General features: G+C 44.5%; 1 protein-coding gene across 1 annotated transcript in view; it reads right to left on the bottom strand.

Moving 5' to 3' along the window:
* LOC137304717 (semaphorin-7A-like) overlaps nt 1-22048 on the bottom strand; it is a 37508-nt gene that overhangs the window by 10949 nt on the left and 4511 nt on the right. Inside the window, exons 3-8 of the mRNA XM_067973396.1 lie at nt 9114-9167; nt 6784-6882; nt 5594-5696; nt 5389-5505; nt 2608-2729; nt 645-823 (exon numbers count right to left, since the gene is read on the bottom strand). Coding sequence (XP_067829497.1) covers nt 645-823; nt 2608-2729; nt 5389-5505; nt 5594-5696; nt 6784-6882; nt 9114-9167 — 674 coding nt within the window. The remainder of the gene's footprint in view (nt 1-644; nt 824-2607; nt 2730-5388; nt 5506-5593; nt 5697-6783; nt 6883-9113; nt 9168-22048) is intronic.

The following is a 22048-nucleotide window of genomic DNA, read 5'->3' as shown; positions in this document are numbered from 1 at the left end:
GGTTTTCCTGGCTGAGTTTAGATAAAATGTCCTCCGCCTGAATGGGACAAACTGGTCGATTTTTAAAACTGTTGCTTCATTTTCTACTCTCCTGAGTGCAGGAGATCTGAGTCTGGTTTATATCAGAGTGCAGATCCACGGGCACTGGGACCCCTCTGGCACTTCCCTCAGGCACCCTTTCTCAGTGTATGAGCCCACACACTGGGCATCGCAACCAAACCCAATCCTGCCCTCTCTCCATGCCCACACTAGCCCAGAGGTGGCTAAAAATTAAACCTTTCCCCGGTATTTGACACTTAAATGAATAAAGACGGAAAATTCTAAACTATTTGTCACATCCTTACTGCTGATAGCCCAATAAAAATGGCTAGAAATGGAACACTTTCTTATTGATCAGATTAGCAGATCTCCCGTGGCATTGCTCACGGCCAGTCAGCTGATACAATACTTAATAATAACAGGAGCATTATCCCATGTAACACACAATGTATTATTTTGCTCCTAAACTTGGCTTGTTCCTTTAAGGGGTTGATGATGCGAGCAGGTTGTACCATGTCGGGATGGGTCAGGCTTTGATGGACCAGCTGTTTCTTTTTGTGTTATGTTTATATTTTCGACCTATTCTGCAGTTCTTGTGGACTCACCAATTACTGCTGAATATTCCATAAACTCTGACTTCACTCTCAGTGGTCGATCGATCAATAAAGACGTCTTCAATCCTGTTGAAATGCACATTGTCCGAGGGCACATTACACAACAGTCGGGCTTTCAGAAAGGTCGTCCATTTATGGAGCAAGAAAGATCTCGAACCACCTCTGTCGTCCTTCAGAGAAAAGAGATCAGATCCTGTAATATTCCATCACGTATACAGTAAACCACTTAGGAGAGCTGGAGTGGAGACCTGTCTACCACAAGGTGACCAGAAAGTATGGTCCCAATGACTGACAGCACTGAGAGCCACCTTAAACCCTTACACTGTGGCATCGGTGAGCACCTCTTGCAAGCACTGTGATATAAACAAATGGGCGGCATCGATCGTGATTGTGTGACGACAGGGTAATGATTTTACAATGAGATATGGAGTTACACAGTAATGTGTGAATACAGACTGCAGTCTGCCTTTCTGTACGAATAGCACCAGTTTCAGATATTTGTTAAGTTTGGTAGAAAGTGATCGTTTGATTCAACACCATTTTCTAATTAATTGCCCCAAGAATCAACAACAACAACTTGCATTTATATAGCGCCTTTAACATAGTAAAATGTCCCAAGGCGCTTCACCAGAACGTTATCAGACAAAATTTGACACTGAGCCACATAAGGAGATATTAGGACAGGTGACCAAAAGCTAGGTCAAAGATGTCGGTTTTAAGGAGCATCTTAAAGGAGGAGAGAGAGGTAGAGAGGGAATTCCAGAGCCTAGACAGCTGAAGGCACGGCCAATGGTGGGGCGAAGGAACTCGGGGATCCACAAAAGGCCGGATTTGGAGGAACGCTCAGATCTCGGTGGTCGTAGGACTGGAGGAGATCACAGAGATAAGGAATCCCTCGATGTCGCATGTGGAGAGAGCTATCAGGTCACCCAATGGCTCAGCGAGTTTCGCCAATGAGCAGCTGAGTCGCACAAGCCCAGGAAATCTCAGGCGGAATCTCTGGTCTGTGCTGAGTTAATTGATCTCGGCTGGAATGGTGGGAGTGTTACAAGTGGCCTCGTTGCCTGTAGGTTAAAGAGGGGAATATCGGCCAGGGATCCCGTTCCCAATCAGTCAGTGACTTGGACTGAAAGGGAGGAGGTCGGGAGAGGATAGGGTTGCCAACTCTGGTTGGACTTATTCCTGGAGGTTTCATCACATGAACCTCCTGCCTCGATCAAGCCCCCCCCACCCCAGGCAAACAGCTCCCACCCCCCCCACCAATCTCCAATATTTTTTATAACTAATAAATGAAATTGTTCCCAAAAAAATGAAAACATGTTTTTTGAATGCCCTTGCGATTATTCTCCCCTGGGTTGTTCGCAGCAATGTCCTGGAGATGAAGCTTTAATTCCTGGAGACTCCAGGACAATCCTGGCGGGTTGGCAACCTGAGGTGAGGACAGGATCGAACTCAACTTTATCATCTTTTTGTAATTCCAGATTCTGCCTTTCAAAGCCGAAGCTGCTCCTGGAATTTGTCTGCAATGGGTTCACTGCCCAAACAGGAGGGAGACCAGGACAGGTCAGTGTCAGAGGGAAAGGTGCAGGGATAGATATAAATACATTCACCAGTTTTATAAATAAAGTGGCTCGACCACTCGCTTTCAAAGGAAACGAAAAGCGGGCGGTTTCTATAACGGGCCAATCCGCAAAATCAGTTCGACACCAGGGCAGTGCGTTGAAAATCTACCTCAGTGTTGGGATGTCAATTTTCAACAAAGGTGTCCCATAGAACACTGAGAACAGACAGCAACAGCACTGTACTCCCCCTCCCCACACCTTCTGTCTCCCCAGTTAGACCACATCCCTCAGAAAAAGGTGACAACAGGTCCTAGTGAAGATTCACGATGATGTAATAAAGATCCAGCTGAAAATGGCAGCAAGTCACGCCATTCTACGTTGGACTCACCCACCTTACACACACGGGCAATCCGTGATATCCAGGGGTCAATGTCGGGATTTTCTGGCAAATTCTTTTCTCTGAAGAAGATGTAAACCAGGTCGTCCATTGGTGACATTCCTACAAACTTCGGATCTAAACAAAAGAAAGCAGGATTATAGACCAATAATAGAATATGAAGACTAGGGGAGGACAGATCAGGGGCAGCACATCTTAAATTGGAGACTAGAGACACAGAAAATAAAAGATGGCTGGGAGTCTGCGCCAACATGTAAAGAAACAGAGAACTTTCATTTATATAGCGCCTTTCACGACCACAGGATGCCCCAAAGCGCTTTAGAGCCAATGAAGTACTTTTGAAGTGTAGTCACTGTTGTTATGTAGGAAACGTGACAGCCAATTTGCACACAGCAAGATCCCACAAAGAGCAATGTGATAAATGACCAGATCATCTGTTTTAATGTTGGTCAAGAGATAAATATTGGCCAGGACACTGGGGAGAACTCCCCTGCTCTTCTTCGAAATAGTGCCATGGGATCTTTTACATCCACCTGAAAGGGCAGACGGGGCCTCGGCTTAATGTCTCATCCAAAAGGAGGCACCTCCGACAGAGCAGCACTCCCTCAGTATTGCACTGGAGTATCAGCCTAGATTTTGTGCTCAAGTCCGGAGTGGGGCTTGATCCCCACATAATGTAATTTAAGGGTCCGGGTGACATTCCATACAGTTTAAACATTTGAAGCTCCAGATTTTTCGATATCCTGTGGTCACACACCTCCCCATTTTTTGGGAAAGTCTGCCCGGGCGAGGCTGTGTTCATTCATGCCGTCACTGATGGTGCAAGTGTTGGGTTTTCCATCTGTCTTTTATGTCACGTCAAAAGAGGAGGAGTTCTACTGAGATTACAGAATGTGTGATCTCCCTGTGTGACCCTGTCTTGTACGTGTCTCACTAGTCCACAGGTTCCATTGAAACCACTGATGCAGGCGTCAAATCGAGTGAAGTTTTGAACAGTGGAGTCCTGCTAACCAACTTTGAAACACAGCAACCCGACAAACAAAATAGAAACTATTTACTGGACAACGTGACAAGAAACTTCAGCTTCCTCATGTTAAGAGGAACTGAGACTCAGCTGTTCCTTGTCGATAAATCAGTCACCAGTACAGTATTGCTTCAGTCTTTATTTCTGCTACATTGATATATCACTTGGATTTTGTTTTACTGGGGAACCAGTCTGTCTCTGTCACTGCAGAGAGAGGAAACACAAAGCACAAAATAGCAGCCGGATATTTACGAAATGAAACCCAGGATCCCTGTCATTGGTTCCAGCCGTTTGTTAATATTGATAAACTGTAAAGGACCAGTTCTTCTGGGGGTGCCCACTCCTGTCTAAAGGGGAAGTATGTTCTGCTAAACTGCCCCAGGATCCCTCAATGTCACAAGTTGAATAATCCCGTCTGGCCCCCTGATGTTTCAGTGAATTTGGCCAATGACTCACTGAGCCATACAGACCAAGGAAATGCCAAGTTGCCTGATCTGGTCTGTGCTGAGTTCACTGATCTCAGACGGGATTATTGACGGGGCGACAACTGGTCTCATTGCCCATAGGCCAAGGGAGAATTTCGGCCAGGGTTCCCAGTCCCAATCATTATCCAATGTCTCCTGCTCCAAGTGCGCATTTGGGGATATTGGGTGAGGAAAGGATCGGAGTCTATGTCAATCCCTTCCCCCTTCCCCCCCACCCCTCAAAACTTAAATAGTTTCTCAGCGTTCACGGTCAAGGTTTCCTTTGAGCAGAGGCTATTTTGATGAGATACTCGAAGGTGACCAGCTCACGCATCTGAGGAGCACAGAGTCCTGGGAGGGGGAGGTTGGAACGGGCAATGGGGGAGTCGTGATCATGATGACTTTTCAGTCGGGGAAACACTCCTGTTCCTCTTGGCTCCACAGGAACATTTTTCATAGAATCATAGATCACAGAATCTGGTTTATGCAGCCCAATTTCAGGTCGGACGTTTTTCAGGCATCCTTAGGGCGCAGGACGTCAGTCCCCAAAATTGGGCCGCGTTGCGTCCATTTTATGTCTGTAAAATGGGCATAACGAGGTCCAAGTTCTATCCCCATGATTGTGGAGTGCTGCCCTCAGCCCATTATTACCAGTGAAAAAACAGGCAGTAAATGAATACCCAAGGGTTGGAGCCATTACTTCCTCGTTGTTAAAAATATAAGCAGAAGTTTGAAATGAAAATGAACCCAGACCATATCACCATGACGGTCTTCTCTATAACTCAGTGAGTAAATGCAGTGTTTGGTGTGACACTGAACATAAGAACATAAGAAATAGGAGCAGGAATAGGCCACGTGGCCCCTCGAGCTGCTCCGTCATTCAATAAGTTCAAGGCTGATCTTCTGCCTCAACTCCACTTTCCCGCCCGATCCCCATATCCATCGAGCCAAACACGGTTCAATCCCCAGTCCGTGCTGAGATACTTGATCTCAACCAATGTGATGGGGGGTGCGGGTGGAGATCGACAGGCCTCAGTGTCCCCAGAAGGGAAAATTCAGGTCGGTGTCCTATCCCCGGGCTTGTAACTGCTGTGGTGCGTGACACTTGTCAGGTGACACTCACGGAACCGATCCCGCCGTGAGGTACTGCTTTTACGAGAGAAAATTCAAGGGAGAAAATTGGAGATGGAAAAGATATGACAACCCTGCAGCAGTGAACTAGGGAAAGAGATATACGCAGATCAAAACATGTAAAAAGAGTGCGAAAAGCTACAGTGTTCACACTTACCCTTCATCCACTCGTCCAAAGAATGTAACCATGAATTTTCACCTTCACTTCTAAACCCTCGAAGATCCACACCGAACCCATTTGAATATAAAGGTGCTGTTGAATAGAGTCTTTCTCCTGTAATTCGAAGTAAAAACACACACAACTGAGTGAGTTGGTACTTGGTCTACAAAGGATTCTGAATTTCAATTGAGAGGGGACCTACCCACAACCAATGAAGTGACGCTCTGTTTCGGAGTGAAAGGACAGACACCGTCTCCTAAGGGGCCTCTATTTTCGTCAAGAAATGGACTCAATTCATTTCTAAACTGTAAGAGAAAATGTTGGTTAGTGTCTTTATTGTTGAAATCAATGGATTAATCTCATTTAACAGACGAGCAGTAGTCAAGGAAGGGATTATTACTGAAATGGAAAGAAAACAACATGTATGGAAATAACTCCATCATCATTGTATCAAGCGACTACCAGGATGGTAGAGGTGAACTAGATGGACCTTGGTCTTTTATCGCCCAGCAATTCCCATATTCTTGTCCCTCGATTCACTGGAATCTCAGAAAGTATTTTATCAGAAATAAGAGCACTCAGAAACAGTCCAAGTACCAAAGTAGGTGAGAAACATGACTGTTTATTAGAATTTGACTCCATCCTTTGAAATGATGTCAGTCATTTTAGAGGAACGCCCATGAAAATGGGTTTGGTAAATTTGTCTTGTTTAAGGAGGAAGATCATTTTAATCGCACTGATGTCACATCAAAGTGGCAGCTTTCAATGGGATTTAGGCTATTCCATTGCAGGTTTGTAAATAAACTAATAAAATGGTGGCCAAGCAAGTTATTGAAATATTTTCTTCCTTACTGGTCTCCAGATCTCCCCAAAGAGCACGACCTACTCTTACCAAAAGGAGAGTCCAGTGAACCTGCTCCGAGATCTCGATCCATGTTGCCCTGTCACTGGCTGATAGGAGGAATGCTAAAGTGCTTCAGGGGAAGGCTCTCCTGTTCATTCTCTTGCCCTTATTTGTTTAGAAACACCTGTCCTCTGATGGTATGACATAGACTAGGAAATCGTCAAATTGGCCAATCATGGGCTCAGGCCTGAATCCCACCACCCTGTGACACAGTGGGGGTAATTTTGACTTTGGGCGATGGTGTATAACAGGCGATATCGGGTCAGCCGCCCGTTACACACCCCGCCCGATCGGGAGAGATGTCTAACGGGCGGGTGATCCGATATCGCCTGTTATACACCACCGCACAAAGTCAAAATTGCCCCCAGTGTGTTCGGGCTCCCTCCGTGCTGTCTCTCTACCCAACTTTGGTTGAAACTTTAAGGTGAAAGTCGCAGGAAGGGGATTTTAGAATGAATAAATTTAAGAATTTATCCTGAATTACTTACAAGTAACCAACATCGTGGTGTCCGAGCATTGGTTCCACACAGAAGAATGTGACTTGTGTTGAATTTTTGCAAGACCATGATAAAATTCTCACAGTAATCCTGGAATTAAATAAAGGTCAGAAATGTTTAAACATTGCCAAAAAACGAGACACAATACCGCAGATACCCATTGAAAGAGACATATTGTTCAGAATGGGTTTCTCCTGATATCTGTAATATATGAAAAATCTCGGGGCCTAAACGCCACAGCCCTCCCAGCGCACTACCTCCAACGGAAGTGTGGCCTGGAAATAGGCCGGGACCTGGATGAGGCTTTGTTTGGGGTGGAGCCTGGGCCTCTCTCCAAACAAGGCCGCTGACAAGGTTGGGGTGGGAACTCCCAGCCCTGGGAGTCCCTGCACCCCCAGCCTCCGGGAGGTCTGGCAAATCTTTGGAGGCTGATATACTGAGAAGAAAGAGATGGCAGAATTGGGAGTCCAGGCCTGAGGAGCTACGGGAGTTATTTTATAAAGCTTTTTCTTTTAAAAAAAGAGGCGAGAGCTTTGCTGGGGATATAGTCTAGCTTTTCAGGGGAGGACACAAGATCCTTCCCAAGTCAACAGGCTAAATGCTGCACTTTGCACCTTCCTTGGATAAGCGGGCACCCAAGATGTATGCTTAATAACACAGGTGCCCACTAACCCCATGCAAATGAGGTGCCCTCCACCAACCCCACATACTCCGAAGGGGTCAATGCTGGATCACAGCTTGTGGAATGCCTGACCTTTTCCCATTATTAATTCCCATGCCCGCATTTATAAAGAAAACCGCCCACTATTAACTGCCCTCTGAAGGGGCCGAGCAATCCACCTAGTTGGACCAAACTGCTACAAGGAATACCGCACGGACTGCAGCGGTTCAAGAAGGCCGCCCACCGCTGCCACCTTCTCAGGGCAACTAGGGATGGGCAATAAATGCCAGCCTTGCCAGCGATGCCCACATACCAAGAATGCATTTTTTAAACGTTGTAATTAAACCATCCCACCACTGATGGCACTGCAGCACCTCTGGTGTTTGTCTCCCCTCCCAGGCTGCACTGCAGAGGAATCCCCTCCCCTCCCCCAACTCCCTTCCCCCCACGTGTCTCTAATGAAGTAAATGTCATATAAAATTAGGTAAAAATAAGGGTAGAATGTACGGCTTTAAAATAAGGACGGAGTTATAACTGCACACCCTGGTCCTATTATATCCCGCCCTCTAACCCCACTTCACCTGAAGATGACACTGGGTCTTGACTCCCCATGAGTAACACCACTGGGGATCAACTGGTTTTATATTAAACACACGGCCATCATTTACCAGCAAAATGGCCGGACCATTGATACCCCAAAGAGTGGAAATTCCCAGTTATCCATTTATCAACAAGCAGTAAGAGATTAAACACCAGAGACTCTGTTTTATAATTGGGACTAGCTTAGTGGTATAAACTGGGCGACATGAACATGTTGGGCCGAAGGGCCTGTTTCCATGTTGTAAATTTCTATGATTCTAATTAAACATCCATTTTGCTTTTATCTCACGCATTACTTCACAGGAACCAGAACGTCCAGAGATTTTCTGCGGAAAACAAAAGCCTTTTAACGGCATTAGTCATCGTGAACATCGTTGCTTCTAAAAGTAATGATGGATACAAGATTGTGTCAAAAGTACAGAACAGCTATAAAAAAAAGCTCATATTAAATTTTAATGAAAGGATGGTTTCACAATGGGTTGCATTGATCTTTATAGGTGTGGCCCCATTTTTCGTTGGCACTCCCCGCAGGATATCAATTCCAATCTTTTGCCTTTTAAAAAAAATCCTGCTTTTGTAAAAAAAATAGCATGTTAAGATAAATACTCCAACATGTTCTGCTTTCTGCAATCCCACTCACGACACCATCATTTTGCTTGTTGTGAATACTTTGATTCTCTAGCTGCGAAACATATGATCTTCTGTGGCGATGTACGCAATGGGTGGGGAGTCTGCCAGAGGGATTTAAGTGTGGCCCAGGAGTTAAAATAGCACCGGCCTCATTTATGGAGCAGTGGGTCAGTTCCAAACTCACTTCACGACAGAACCACCCGAAAACCGGCCCGCCCTGTGGCTCTCGTCGGGAAGCTAGTTAGCCATAAAGGAGATTGTTTTTACTTAAGAATAACAAATAAATATTTGAGAAAAGCAGCTGGGGAGAGGATTGTATAAATACTCGATTATAAGACCAATTATAGAGTCTTCTCCTGGGGTGTTCCTTTTAATCGTAGAGTTTCAAGGAAGTGAAATGAACTGAAAGATTTTCCAGAGCAGAACTCACCGACTTGCTCTTTTTGCATTGTTCGATTGCTTCATTATCATCAGGCACTCGGATCTGGAAGATGAAGAGATAAAGGCAGTGAGTGATTTTGAGCAATCCTCTTTAATAGAAAATATAACACAGCTGATTTTAATCCTTTATTGCACCATTGTGAGGCTGTGCTCAATTCCAATACCAGTTCAGTATTTAATTACCGTTGTAGCATCTTACAATGGGTTGTAAAGAAAAAAGCCTTGTATTTATACAGTGCCTTTCACAACCTCAGGACAACGCAAAGTGCTTTACAGGCAATGAAGAACTTTTGAAGTATAGTCACTGTTGTAATGTAGGAAAGACGGCAGCCAATTTGTGCACAGCAAGGTCCCACAAACAGCAATGTGTAAGTGACCGGATAATCTGTTTTTAGGTATTGATTGAGGGATAAATATTAGCCAGGACATCGGGGAGAATTCCCCTCCTCTTCAAATAGTGCCGTGGGATCTTTTACATCCACCTGAGGGAAGTCCGGGCACAAGTAAACTACAGCAGTACTGCACTCTGCTGGACCCCAGTGTACCAGATCACCGACTTTACCAAAGGCCACCAGCATCGTCTCACGGTGTCAGGGTGGGGATGGACGTGATGTTAAAGAAACGGCTATAAATTAAACTCATTGGTTGTTCCTGATAAATTCATCAGATTTAGAAAAATACTTGATTTTTGCCACTGCTAACTTTCTGGAAAAAAAATATTTTTTTCTATTTCAACATCACCGATCGTTAGTTAGATGAAGCCATTATTGGACATATGCCACTGGTATTCTCTCCATAGCTGAGACACTGGACAGCAGCCACTACTCCCAATGTTTTCACTGTCTGCACTTTCAGGTTCCTGTTTTAGACTCTGCACTGAGTTTCCAACCCTCACCCTCACAGAGAGCAGTGACTTCTACCTCGAACAGTGCCCTCCTCCACTCCTATCCTCAGCCCATCTGCTGCTGAAACCCTCACAGGTGACTTCATCACCTTCAGGCTCGGAAACGCCAATCTTCTCCTGGTTGGCCTGCCATCCTCCACCCACCATAACCTTCAGATCTGCTGCCCGTATCCTATCCCACACCAACTCCTGCTCACCCATCAGACTTGTCCTTGCTGACCCACATTGGTGCTCCAATGTCTTATATTTAAAATTCTGATCCCTGTGTTTAAGCTCTCCACGCTCTCACCCCTCCTTATCTATGTAATCTCTTTCAGATCTGCAACCTCCCACAAACTCCCCATTCGTCTGTCCCTGACCTATTGTGCATCACCCCCTCCCTTCACCACATCAATGGTGACCATGCCTTCAACCACCTAAGTCCCATTCTCTGGAATTCCCTCCCTAAACCCCCCCAGCCTCTCTACCTTCTTCTCCTCTTTTAACTCTCCTTAAAACACACCTCGTTGATCAAGCTTTCAGTCACCCCTCCTTCTTTGGCTCAACATCTGTTTTCCTCATGCCTCCGTGAAGCAACTAGAGACATTTTTTCTACATGAAAGATGCTATATAAATGCAAGTTCTTGTGCTGCTGTTATAGAATCATACAGCACATAAGGAGGCCATTCGGCCTGTCGTGCCTGTGCCGGCCCTTGCATTTTTCCTTTTTAAGTATTTATCCAATTCCCTTTTGAAAGTTACTATTGAATCTGCTTCCACCACCCTTTCAGTCAGTGCATTCCAGATCATAACAACTCGCTCAGTAAAAAAATTTCTCCTTACCTCTCTCCTGGCTTTTTTGCCAATTATCTGTGTCCTCTGGTCACCGATCCTCCTGCCAGTGGAAACAGTTTCTCCCCATCTACTCTATCAAAACCCCTCATAATTTTGAACACCTCTATTAAATCTCCCCTTAACCTTCTCTGCTCTAAGGAGAACAATCCCTAATTTGTTTTACAATGTATAACCCAATTCCAAATTTGCAGAACTTGCTGTTGATCATGAGTTTTGCAGCTGAACACCAGTCAATGATCAAGCACAAAGGTTATGTCATTTACTGTAGTCACTTGACCTAGAACTACAAAGCACAAGGTTGGCACCAGGCTGGTATCAGTGGTGAATTTTGAGCAATTAGCAGAAAAGCAATGTCTACGCAGCTGAAAATATTTCCTGGAAAAAAACTGCAATGCACCATTTGGCCTAATTGGTCAGTAACTTACACTCATGTAATTAGTATGAAGCAAAATGACGACAAGATGAACAAAGCAGAAAGCTTCTAAATGTTACAAATATAAAGGTGAAAAGAGATGGCTGAATGAACACGGAAAGACTTTCCATTACATTCACCGAAACACATTGTAAGTGACTAGAACGTCTTTGTATTTTATACAATGAATGATGAGTGACATAAAGAGCTATTATATGTTCTGGGAAGCTGTTCCCAACAGGTTTTGCCTTTGTTGCTTTGATTCTATTTATAGGCAGGCACCAATGTCGTTCAATCCATTGACTAGATTCACCCTGTTGACTGAGTTATCCTTCAAAATATCCACAGATATGGTCTCAAACTGCCAACTAATCTCGGAATGTCACCCAATCCCAGTACCCGATGAAACCCCAAAACAATTGACAATTATGGAATTTCCCTCTGATTGTACAAGTCACAATACCAGATGGTTCCATGTACACTGAGAGTTTACAAGCTTTATATTTTGTAGAATTCTATAAAAGACTGAAAGAACAAGCCAAGGAATGCGGGTATCAATGAAAAGCCACCAACAGCATTTCGGGTTTTATAAATAAGGAACAAGAGCTAAACGGTAATGATAAATCAATACAGGGCAACGGCTAGACCACAATTGGAGTACTGTGTGCAGTTTTGGACACCCCATTATGGAAAGGACATTAAAGCCTTAGAGCACAAACAGAGTAAACTAAAAGTAAACCAGAAGCCTAAGAGATACGAACATACAAAAATGACTGGCAGGTCAAGACCAGCTGGTCCATCAAACCTGCCCCACACTCATGTTGACTGGACCATCGTGACTAGACACTTCCCAAACCCCCCATGTAATCTCCTGGGAGAGGCAAAAAAAAAGAGAAAAACTCAGGGCCAATAAGAGAAATAATATTCTGAAAAATTCCTCTCCAACACCCTGAAGCGATCAAAACCAGTTCAGGAGATCACACGGACCATGTGTTACCTGTAAAACCATTCTATATGGTGCGATCTCTGCCCAAATCAAGAACCGGTCAAACTCCCTCTTGAAGGCGTGCAGAGAGTCAGCACCCACTGCACCAGCCAGCAACTTAGATCACCAGTTCTGATTAAGCTAATTATCCTGTTTAGATTCAGAAAGTCCCTATTTCCTATAAATTGAGTTACCACTGTTGTAGTTTGGGCTTTTTCCCAACATTTTGTGTTCCCAGGCAGGCTGCAGTTTCAACAATTAACCCAAGTCTCCAATGAATTTTTATTCTCAGCCAGTTATGAGGTATTCTAGTTATCCTATTCTAGTCCTCTCTCCCTTTCCTTCCTATTAAAATGTTTCAATACAAAATGCTCATCAAAGTCTGAAGAATAACCCCCCCCACCGCCCAAAGAATTCTGTACAGTTCTGTCAAGTCCCTTTCCCTGAACTGCACTGTTCCCAGGTCTTGCTCACATTATTTTCTCTAAATATATATAAGGGCAAGGAGTAATCTAGAGTAAAAATATTTAACTGGAGGAGGGCCAATTTCAGTGGGTGGAGAACGGATCTGGCCCGGGTAAATTGGAATCAAAGATTGGCAGGCAAAACTGTAATCAAACAATAGGCAGCCTTTAAAGAGGAGATGGTTCGGGTACATTCCTACGAGGGGGAAAGGTAGGGCAACCAAAGCCAGAGCTCCCTGGATGACGAAAGAGATAGAGAGTAAGATGAAGCAGAGAAAGGGGGCGTATGACAGATGTCAGGTTGATAATACAAGTGAGAACCATGGTGAGTATAGAAAGTACAGAAAAAGGAAATAAGAGGGGCAAAGAGAGAGTATGAGAATAGACTGGCAGCCAACATAAAAGGGAATCCAAAAGGCTTCGATAGGCTTGTAAACAGTAAACTGGTGGTAAGAGGAGGAATGGAGCTGATTAGGGACCAAAGAGGAGATCTATGCATGGAGGCAGAGGGCATGGCGGAGGTACTAAATTAATACTTTGCATCTGTCTTTATCAAGGAAGAAGATGCTGCCAAAGTCACAGTAAAAGGGGAGGTCGTTGAGATACTGGATGGGGTAAAAACTGATCAAGAAGAAGTACTAGAAAGGCTAGCTTTACTTAATGATGTGGAGATGCCGGGATGGACTGGGGTTAACAATTGTAAACAATTTTACAACATCAAGTTATAGTCCAACAATTTTATTTTTAATCCCACCAGTTTTTGGGGGCTTTCCCCTTCCTCAGGCGGTGGAGGAAGGGGAAAGCCCCCGAAAGCTTGTGGGATTAAAAATAAAATCGTTGGACTATAACTTGGTGTTGTAAAATTGTTTACAAAAGCTATACTTAAAGTAGATAAGTCACCCAGTCCGGATGGGATGCATGCTCGGTTGCTGAGGGAAGTAAGGGTGGAAATTGCAGAGGTCCTGGCCATAATCTTCCAAACCTCCTTAGATATGGGGGTGGTGCCAGAGGACTGGAGAGTTGCAAATGTTACATCCTTGTTCAAAAAAGGGTGTAAGGATAAACCTGGTAACTACAGGCCAGTCAGTTTAATCTCAGTGGTGGAGAAGCTTTTAGAAATGATAATCCGGGACAAAATTAATAGTCACTTGGATAAATGTGGATTAATAAAGGAAAGCCAGCACGGATTTGTGAAAGGCAAATCGTGTTTAGCTAACTTGATTGAATTTTTTGATGAGGTAACAGAGAGGGTTGATGAAGGCGATATGGTTGATGTTGTGTATATGGAATTTCAAAAGGCTTTTGATAAAGTGCCGCATAATAGGATTATCAGCAAAATTGAAGCCAATGGAATAGAAGGGTCACTGGCAGCATGGATACGAAATTGGCTAAGTGACAGGAAACAGAGAGTAGTGGTGAACGGTTGTTTTTCGGACTGGAGGAAGGTATACAGTGGTGTTCCCCAGGGGTCGGTACCAGGACCACTGCTTTTTTTGATATATATTAATGACTTGGACTTGGGTGTACAGGGCACAATTTCAAAATTTGCAGATAACACAAAACTTGGACGTGTAGTGAACAGTGAGGAGGATAGTAATAGACTTCAAGAGGACATAGACAGGCTGGTGGAATGGGCGGACACATAGCAGATGAAATTTAACACAGAGAAGTGCAAAGTGATACAGTTTGGCAGGAAGAACGAGGAGAGGCAAAATAAATTAAATGGTATCATTCTAAAGGGGGTGCAGGAACAGAGAGACCTGTGCACAAATCTTTGAAGGTGGCAGGACAGGTTGAGAAAATGGTTACAAAAGCAAATGGGATCCTGGGCTTTATAAATAGAGGTTTTGAGTACAAAATACGTTATGTTGAACCTTTATAAAACACTGGTACAGCCACAACTGGAGTATTGTGTCCAATTCTGGGCATCACACTTTAGGAAGGATGTAAAGGCCTTGGAGAGGGTACAGAAAAGATTTACTCGAATAGTTCCAGGGATGAGGGACTTCAGTTACGTGGATAGACTGGAGAAGCTGGGGTTGTTCTCCTTAGAGCAGAGAAGGTTAAGGAGGAGATTTGATAGAAGTGTTCAAAATCATGACGGGTTTAGATAAAGTAAATAAAGAGAAACTGTTCCCATTGGTGGAAGGGTTGAGAACCAGAGGACACAGATTTAAGGCGATTGGCAAAAGAACCAAAGGCGACATGAGGAAAAACGTTTTTACGCAGCGAGTAGTTATGATCTGGAATGCGCTGCCTGAAAGGGTGGTGGAAGCAGATTCAATCGTGGCTTTCAAAAAGGAATTGGATAAATACTTGAAGGGAAAAAATTGCAGGGCCACAGGGAAAGAGCAGGGGAATGGGACTAACTGGATTGCTCTTACAAAGAGCTAGCACGGGCTCGATGGACTGAATGGCCCCCTTCTGTGCTGTAATGATTCTGTGATTAAAAAGAATGATGTCCCATGGATATAGGAATGCTGAAAAAATTAATCTCTTGGGTCAAACAAAAGCCAATGTTTGGAAAATTGAGGCAATTTGGATTTAATTAAAGTGAGTGAAAGGAAGGTTTTGAGCATTCACACACATTCTCCGACACAGTATTTGACTTTCCTTCGTCTCATTCATCTCACACTCCTGCTAATTTAAATTCCATTTAAGGTTTCTCCTTTATAACAGCCCACTCTTGCAATGGATTACCTTCCGACATTATCCTACCTGACACCATCCTTCATTAGCAATGGCCCATCGCCTGCCTCACTGATAGCAGCTTCTCCGGGTCTTTTTCTCTGTTGCAATAAAGCACCCTGGCCGGTCTTCCCTACTGCTACTGAACCTCATTCTCCCTTCCTCCAGATCCTAGGCTCTCCAAACAAACTTGTACGACCTACTTAATATTATTGAGAAATTGGTTTACACCCACAACAATGGTGTTCTTTCTAAAAATCACATCTATGCTTATACATTGTCATTTTGGGAGATTGAAAATGCTAATTCTCTAATAGATTTTTATTCTCTGCCAGTTATGGGGTACTGCAGTTGTCCTATTCTGGTCTGCTCTCCTTTTTCTTCCTATTGAAATGTTTGACTACAAAATGCGCATCGAAGTGCAAAGCAATTCATTTGGCTATGAAGCACTTTAGGACAGCCTGAGGATGTGAAAGGCACTATATAAATGCAAGTTCTTTCTTTCTTTTTCACTCGTGATTTGTGAGAATGTTTGCGGGTATTTTGTCTTCTAATTTTCTCAACTTTTTCTCCTCCTGGGATTACACGATTTCTGCAGCACTGTTGGTTGAGGAACAAGCAATCTGCTGCTTTTATCCCACCGAGGCAAATTGCTGATCACTAATGTGGCTGGAGGTGTTTCTCCCTCTCCAATGGTCCCATCTTGAGGGGGTGGATGAAGAACAATTGGTCTCCACTCAGCATCTTCCAAAGCAATACAACGAAATCTGATACTTAAGTCAACTAAGAGACAATCGAATCTGCTTTTCATTACTCCATGGTACCTCATACTGATGGGGGACTGATGATCTTTCTCTTCAAATGCTGGCTGGTTTACTTTGTACACTAAGTCAGTGAATGCTTCTACCTGGGCTGTTTGGTGATGAGAAAGAAATGGCCTCTATCCACCCAGTGTTCATCAGGCTCAGTGCGTAGGTGGAGGATGCAAGGAGCAGTCAGCAGATCGATGCTCTGACGGGAGGGCTAATTGCAGGGGTCTACACTACAACTAGTGCACAACAACTTGCATTTATATAGCGCCTTTAACGGAGTAAAACATCCCAAGGCGCGACACAGGAGAGTTAGCAAACAAAATTTGCCACCGAGCCACATAAGGAGATATTAGGACAGGTGACCAAAAACTTGGTCAGAGGGGTAGGAATTAAGGAGCGTCTTAAAGGAGGAGAGAGAGAGATCAAGAGTCGGAGAGGTTTAGGGAAGGAATTCCAGAGCTTAGAGTCCAGGCAGCTGAAGGCACGGCCGCCAATGGTGGGGCGATTAAAATCGGGGATGTGTACTGACAGCCACATATTTTGGTTTATGTGATTCATTTTGATGTGGTTTAAGGATAAACACAGATCCATTGGGTGGATCTTTCCTATTGCCCATGATTTTCTGATGGCCACCCGTAGCTTGCCTGGTACCTCACCCATGGATGAAGTCTCAGAAAATCTGCCCTCATATTAAAATAGGTTTCCAAATGATGTCACTTGTAACGACCAGAAATGTAATTTCCTGATGTTGATAGCTCTGGTCATGGCAATGGAGATAATCTTACTGAGGAAATGCTCTGGCTATGATGTATTTGTATTAATTATAGTAGTTTCATAGTATGATACAGGACAGAAGGAGGCCATTCAGCCCATCTTGCCTGTGCCAGTTCTTTGAGAGGAGCGGATCGGAGCAGAGGGAGCATCGCATAAAAAGGCGGGATTTCAGAGCGCTGAGAACAGCTGAGAGGAGCGGATCGGAGCAGAGGGAGCTGCGACGGAGTTCAAAGTGACGTCAGGAATCAGAAAGGGACGCGACACAGGGGAGGCACCTGATTGGTGAGTAGGTTCAGGTGAGTATTTCTACTTATCCACAGTAACTAAAGTAAAAAGAAAGGTAAGGTCTGCAGGTCTTATAGCAAGTAGCGTTTTTTTAGTGAATCAAGGTCCCTAGTGCAGTTAACATTCTCTAAATTAAGAATAATTTAAAGGAGTAAAACTCCTTAAAGGGAGTGGTAAGTAGTTTTTCTTTCCTTTTTTTTTCTCTTGACATTGTAGTTGTTGTTAAGCTAACTTAAGGGTTAAGTCATGGCAGGAGATCCCAGAGCCGTGTCATGTTCCTCTTGTGGGATGTGGGAATTCAGGGATCCTTCCTGTGTCCCTGATTCCTTCACCTGCAGGAAGTGTGTCCAGCTGCAGCTACTGTTTGACCGCTTGACGGCTCTGGAGCTGCGGATGGACTCACTTTGGAGCATCCGCGATGCTGAGAAAGTCGTGGATAGCACGTTCAGTGAGTTGGTCACACCGCAGATAAAAATTACTGAGGGAGATAGTGGATGGGTGACCAACAGACAGATGAAGAGTAGGAAGGTAGTGCAGGGGTCCCCTGCGGTCATCTCCCTCCAAAACAGGTATACCGTTTTGGATAATGTGGGGAGATGGCTCACCAGGGGAAGGTGGCAGTGGCCAGGTTCATGGCACCATGGCTGGCTCTGCTGCACAGGAGGGCAGGAAAAAGAGTGGCAGAGCTATAGTGATAGGGGACTCGATTGTAAGGGGAATAGACAGGCGTTTCTGCGGACGCAACCGAGACTCCAGGATGGTATGTTGCCTCCCTGGTGCAAGGTTCAGGGATGTCTCAGAGCGGCTGCAGGACATTCTGGAGGGGGAGGGTGAACAGCCAGTTGTTGTGGTGCATATAGGCACTGACGATATAGGTAAAAAACGGGATGAGGTCCTACAAGCTGAATTTAGGGAGTTAGGAGTTAAACTAAACAGTAGGACCTCAAAGGTAGTAATCTCAGGATTGCTACCAGTGCCACGGGCTAGTCAGAGTAGGAATGACAGGATAGCTAGGATGAATACGTGGCTTGAGAGATGGTGCAAGAGGGAGGGATTCAAATTCCTGGGCCATTGGAACCGGTTCTGGGGGAGGTGGGACCAGTACAAATTGGACGGGTCTGCATCTGGGCAGGACTGGAACCAATGTCCTAGGGGGAGTGTTTGCTAGTGCTATTGGGGAGGGTTTAAACTAATGTGGCAGGGGGATGGGAACCGATGCAGGAAGTCAGTGGGAAGTAAAGTGGTGACAGAAACAAAAGGCAGTAAGGGAGAGTGTACAGAACATGACCGGACGGATGGTCTGAGAAAGCAGGGCAAAGACCAAGGGAAGACTAGATTAAACTGCATTTATTTCAATGCAAGAAGTCTGATGGGCAAGGCAGATGAACTCAGGGTATGGATGGGTACATGGGACTGGGATGTTATAGCTATTACTGAAACATGGCTAAGGGAGGGGCAGGACTGGCAGCTCAATGTTCCAGGGTACAGATGCTATAGGAAAGATAGAGCAGGAGGTAAGAGAGGAGGGGGAGTTGCGTTCTTGATTAGGGAGAACATCACGGCAGTAGTGAGAGGGGATATATCCGAGGGTTCGCCCACTGAGTCTATATGGGTAGAACTGAAAAATAAGAAGGGAGAGATCACTTTGATAGGATTGTACTACAGACCCCCAAATAGTCAACGGGAAATTGAGGAGCAAATATGTAAGGAGATTACAGACAGCTGCAAGAAAAATAGGGTGGTAATAGTAGGGGACTTTAACTTTCCCAACATTGACTGGGACAGCCATAGCATTAGGGGCTTGGATGGAGAGAAATTTGTTGAGTGTATTCAGGAGGAATTTCTCATTCAGTATGTGGATGGCCCGACTAGAGAGGGGACAAAACTTGACCTCCTCTTGGGAAATAAGGAAGGGCAGGTGACAGAAGTGTTAGTGAGGGATCACTTTGGGACCAGTGATCATAATTCCATTAGTTTTAAGATAGCTATGGAGAATGATAGGTCTGGCCCAAAAGTTAAAATTCTAAATTGGGGAAAGGCCAATTTTGATGGTATTAGACAGGAACTTTCATAAGTTGATTGGGAGAGTCTGTTGGCAGGCAAAGGGACGTCTGGTAAGTGGGAGGCTTTCAAAAGTGTGTTAACCAGGGTTCAGGGTAAGCACATTCCTTATAAAGTGAAGGGCAAGGCTGGTAGAAGTAGGGAACCTTGGATGACTCGGGAGATTGAGGCCCTAGTCAAAAAGAAGAAGGAGGCATATGACATGCATAGGCAGCTGGGATCAAGTGGATCCCTTGAAGAGTATAGAGATTGCCGGAGTAGAGTTAAGAGAGAAATCAGGAGGGCAAAAAGGGGACATGAGGTTGCTTTGGCAGATAAGGCAAAGGAGAATCCAAAGAGCTTCTACAAATACATAAAGGGCAAAAGAGTAACTAGGGAGAAAGTAGGGCCTCTTAAGGATCAACAAGGTCATCTATGTACGGAACCACAAGAGATGGGTGAGATCCTGAATGAATATTTCACATCAGTATTTACGGTTGAGAAAGGCATGGATGTTAGGGAACTTGGGGAAATAAATAGTGATGTCTTGAGGAGTGTACATATTACAGAGAGGGAGGTGCTGGAAGTCTTAACGCGCATCAAGGTAGATAAATCTCCGGGACCTGATGAAATGTATCCCAGGTCGTTATGAGAGGTTAGGGAGGAAATTGCAGGTCCCCTAGCAGAGATATTTGAATCATCGACAGCTACAGGTGAGGTGCCTGAAGATTGGAGGGTAGCAAATGTTGTGCCTTTGTTTAAGAAGGGCGGCAGGGAAAAGCCTGGGAACTACAGACCGGTGAGCCTGACATCTGTAGTGGGTAAGTTGTTGGAGGGTATTCTGAGGGACAGGATCTACAGGCATTTGGAGAGGCAGGGACTGATTAGGAACAGTCAGCATGGTTTTGTGAGAGGAAAATCATGTCTCACGAATTTGATTGAGTTTTTTGAAGGGGTAACCAAGAAGATAGATGAGGGCTGTGCAGTAGACGTGGTCTACATGGACTTTAGCAAAGCCTTTGACAAGGTACCGCATGGTAGGTTGTTACATAAGGTTAAATCTCACGGGATCCAAGGTGAGGTAGCCAATTGGATACAAAATTGGATTGACGACAGAAGACAGAGGGTGGTTGTAGAGGGTTGTTTTTCAAACTGGAGGCCTGTGACCAGCGGTGTGCCTCAGGGATCGGTGCTGGGTCCGCTGTTATTTGTTACTTATATTAATGATTTGGATGAGAATTTAGGAGGCATGGTTAGTAAGTTTGCAGATGACACCAAGATTGGTGGCATTGTGGACAGTGAAGAAGGTTATCCAGGATTGCAACGGGATCTTGATAAATTGGGCCAGTGGGCCGATGAATGGCAGATGGAGTTTAATTTAGATAAATGTGAGGTGATGCATTTTGGTAGATCGAATCGGGCCAGGACCTACTCCGTTAATGGTAGGGCGTTGGGGAGAGTTATAGAACAAAGAGATCTAGGAGTACAGGTTCATAGCTCCTTGAAAGTGGAGTCACAGGTGGATAGGGTGGTGAAGAAGGCATTCGACATGCTTGGTTTCATTGGTCAGAACATTGAATACAGGAGTTGGGATGTCTTGTTGAAGTTGTACAAGACATTAGTAAGGCCACACTTGGAGTACTGTGTACAGTTCTGGTCACCCTATTATAGAAAGGATATTATTAAACTAGAAAGAGTGCAGAAAAGATTTACTAGGATGCTACCAGGACTTGATGGTTTGACTTATAGGGAGAGGTTAGATAGACTGAGACTTTTTTCCCTGGAGAGTAGGAGGTTAAGGGGTGATCTTATAGAAGTCTATAAAATAATGAGGGGCATAGATAAGGTAGATAGTCAAAATCTTTTCCCAAAAGTAGGGGAGTCTATAACGAGGGGGCATAGATTTAAGGTGAGAGGGGAGAGATACAAAAGGGTCCAGAGGGGCAATTTTTTCACTCAAAGGGTGGTGAGTGTCTGGAACGAGCTGCCAGAGGCAGTAGTGGAGGCGGGTACAATTTTGTCTTTTAAAAAGCATTTGGACAGTTACATGGGTAAGATGGGTATAGAGGGATATGGGCCAAGTGCAGGCAATTGGGACTAGCTTAGTGGTATAAACTGGGCGACATGGACATGTTGGGCCGAAGGGCCTGTTTCCATGTTGTAACTTCTATGATTCTATGATTCTATCCAATTAGTCCCACTCCCCTGCTCTTTCCCCATCGCCCTGTAAATTTTTCCTTTAAAGTATTTATCCAATTCCCTTTTGAAAGTTACTATTAAATCTGCTTCCACTGCCCTTTCAGGCAGTGCATTCCAGATCATAACAACTCGCTGTGTAAAAAAATGTTTCCTCATGTTGCCTTTAGTTCTTTTGCCGATCACCTTAAATCTGTGTCCTCTGGTTACTGACCCTTCTACCACTGGAAACAATTTCTCCTTATTTACCCTATGTATTTGTAATTCAAAATTAAACCAGGAACCTCAGAGATTAGAGACAGGCAGTTCTGACTTACCACTGTTATAGTTTCCCCAACTCTTTTCTGTGTTCCCAGTTGGGCTACAGCTTCTGACCTTCTGTCTGTCCTTTTACCTCCCTGTGTTCACAGCCAGAAAGGAAGGCTTTCCCAGGCAACTTCTGCCAAACACCCACGACCAGAGACCTCCCAACAAAATATGCATTGTTAGCTCAGGAATTGTTTATTGTTTACAGGCTTTGGGTCAAATTT

The sequence above is a fragment of the Heptranchias perlo genome, chromosome 38, assembly GCF_035084215.1.
Source record: "Heptranchias perlo isolate sHepPer1 chromosome 38, sHepPer1.hap1, whole genome shotgun sequence".
NCBI lineage: Eukaryota > Metazoa > Chordata > Chondrichthyes > Hexanchiformes > Hexanchidae > Heptranchias > Heptranchias perlo.
The sequence above is the reverse complement of the archived record's forward strand: the minus strand, read 5'-3'. Positions and strand labels throughout refer to the sequence as shown.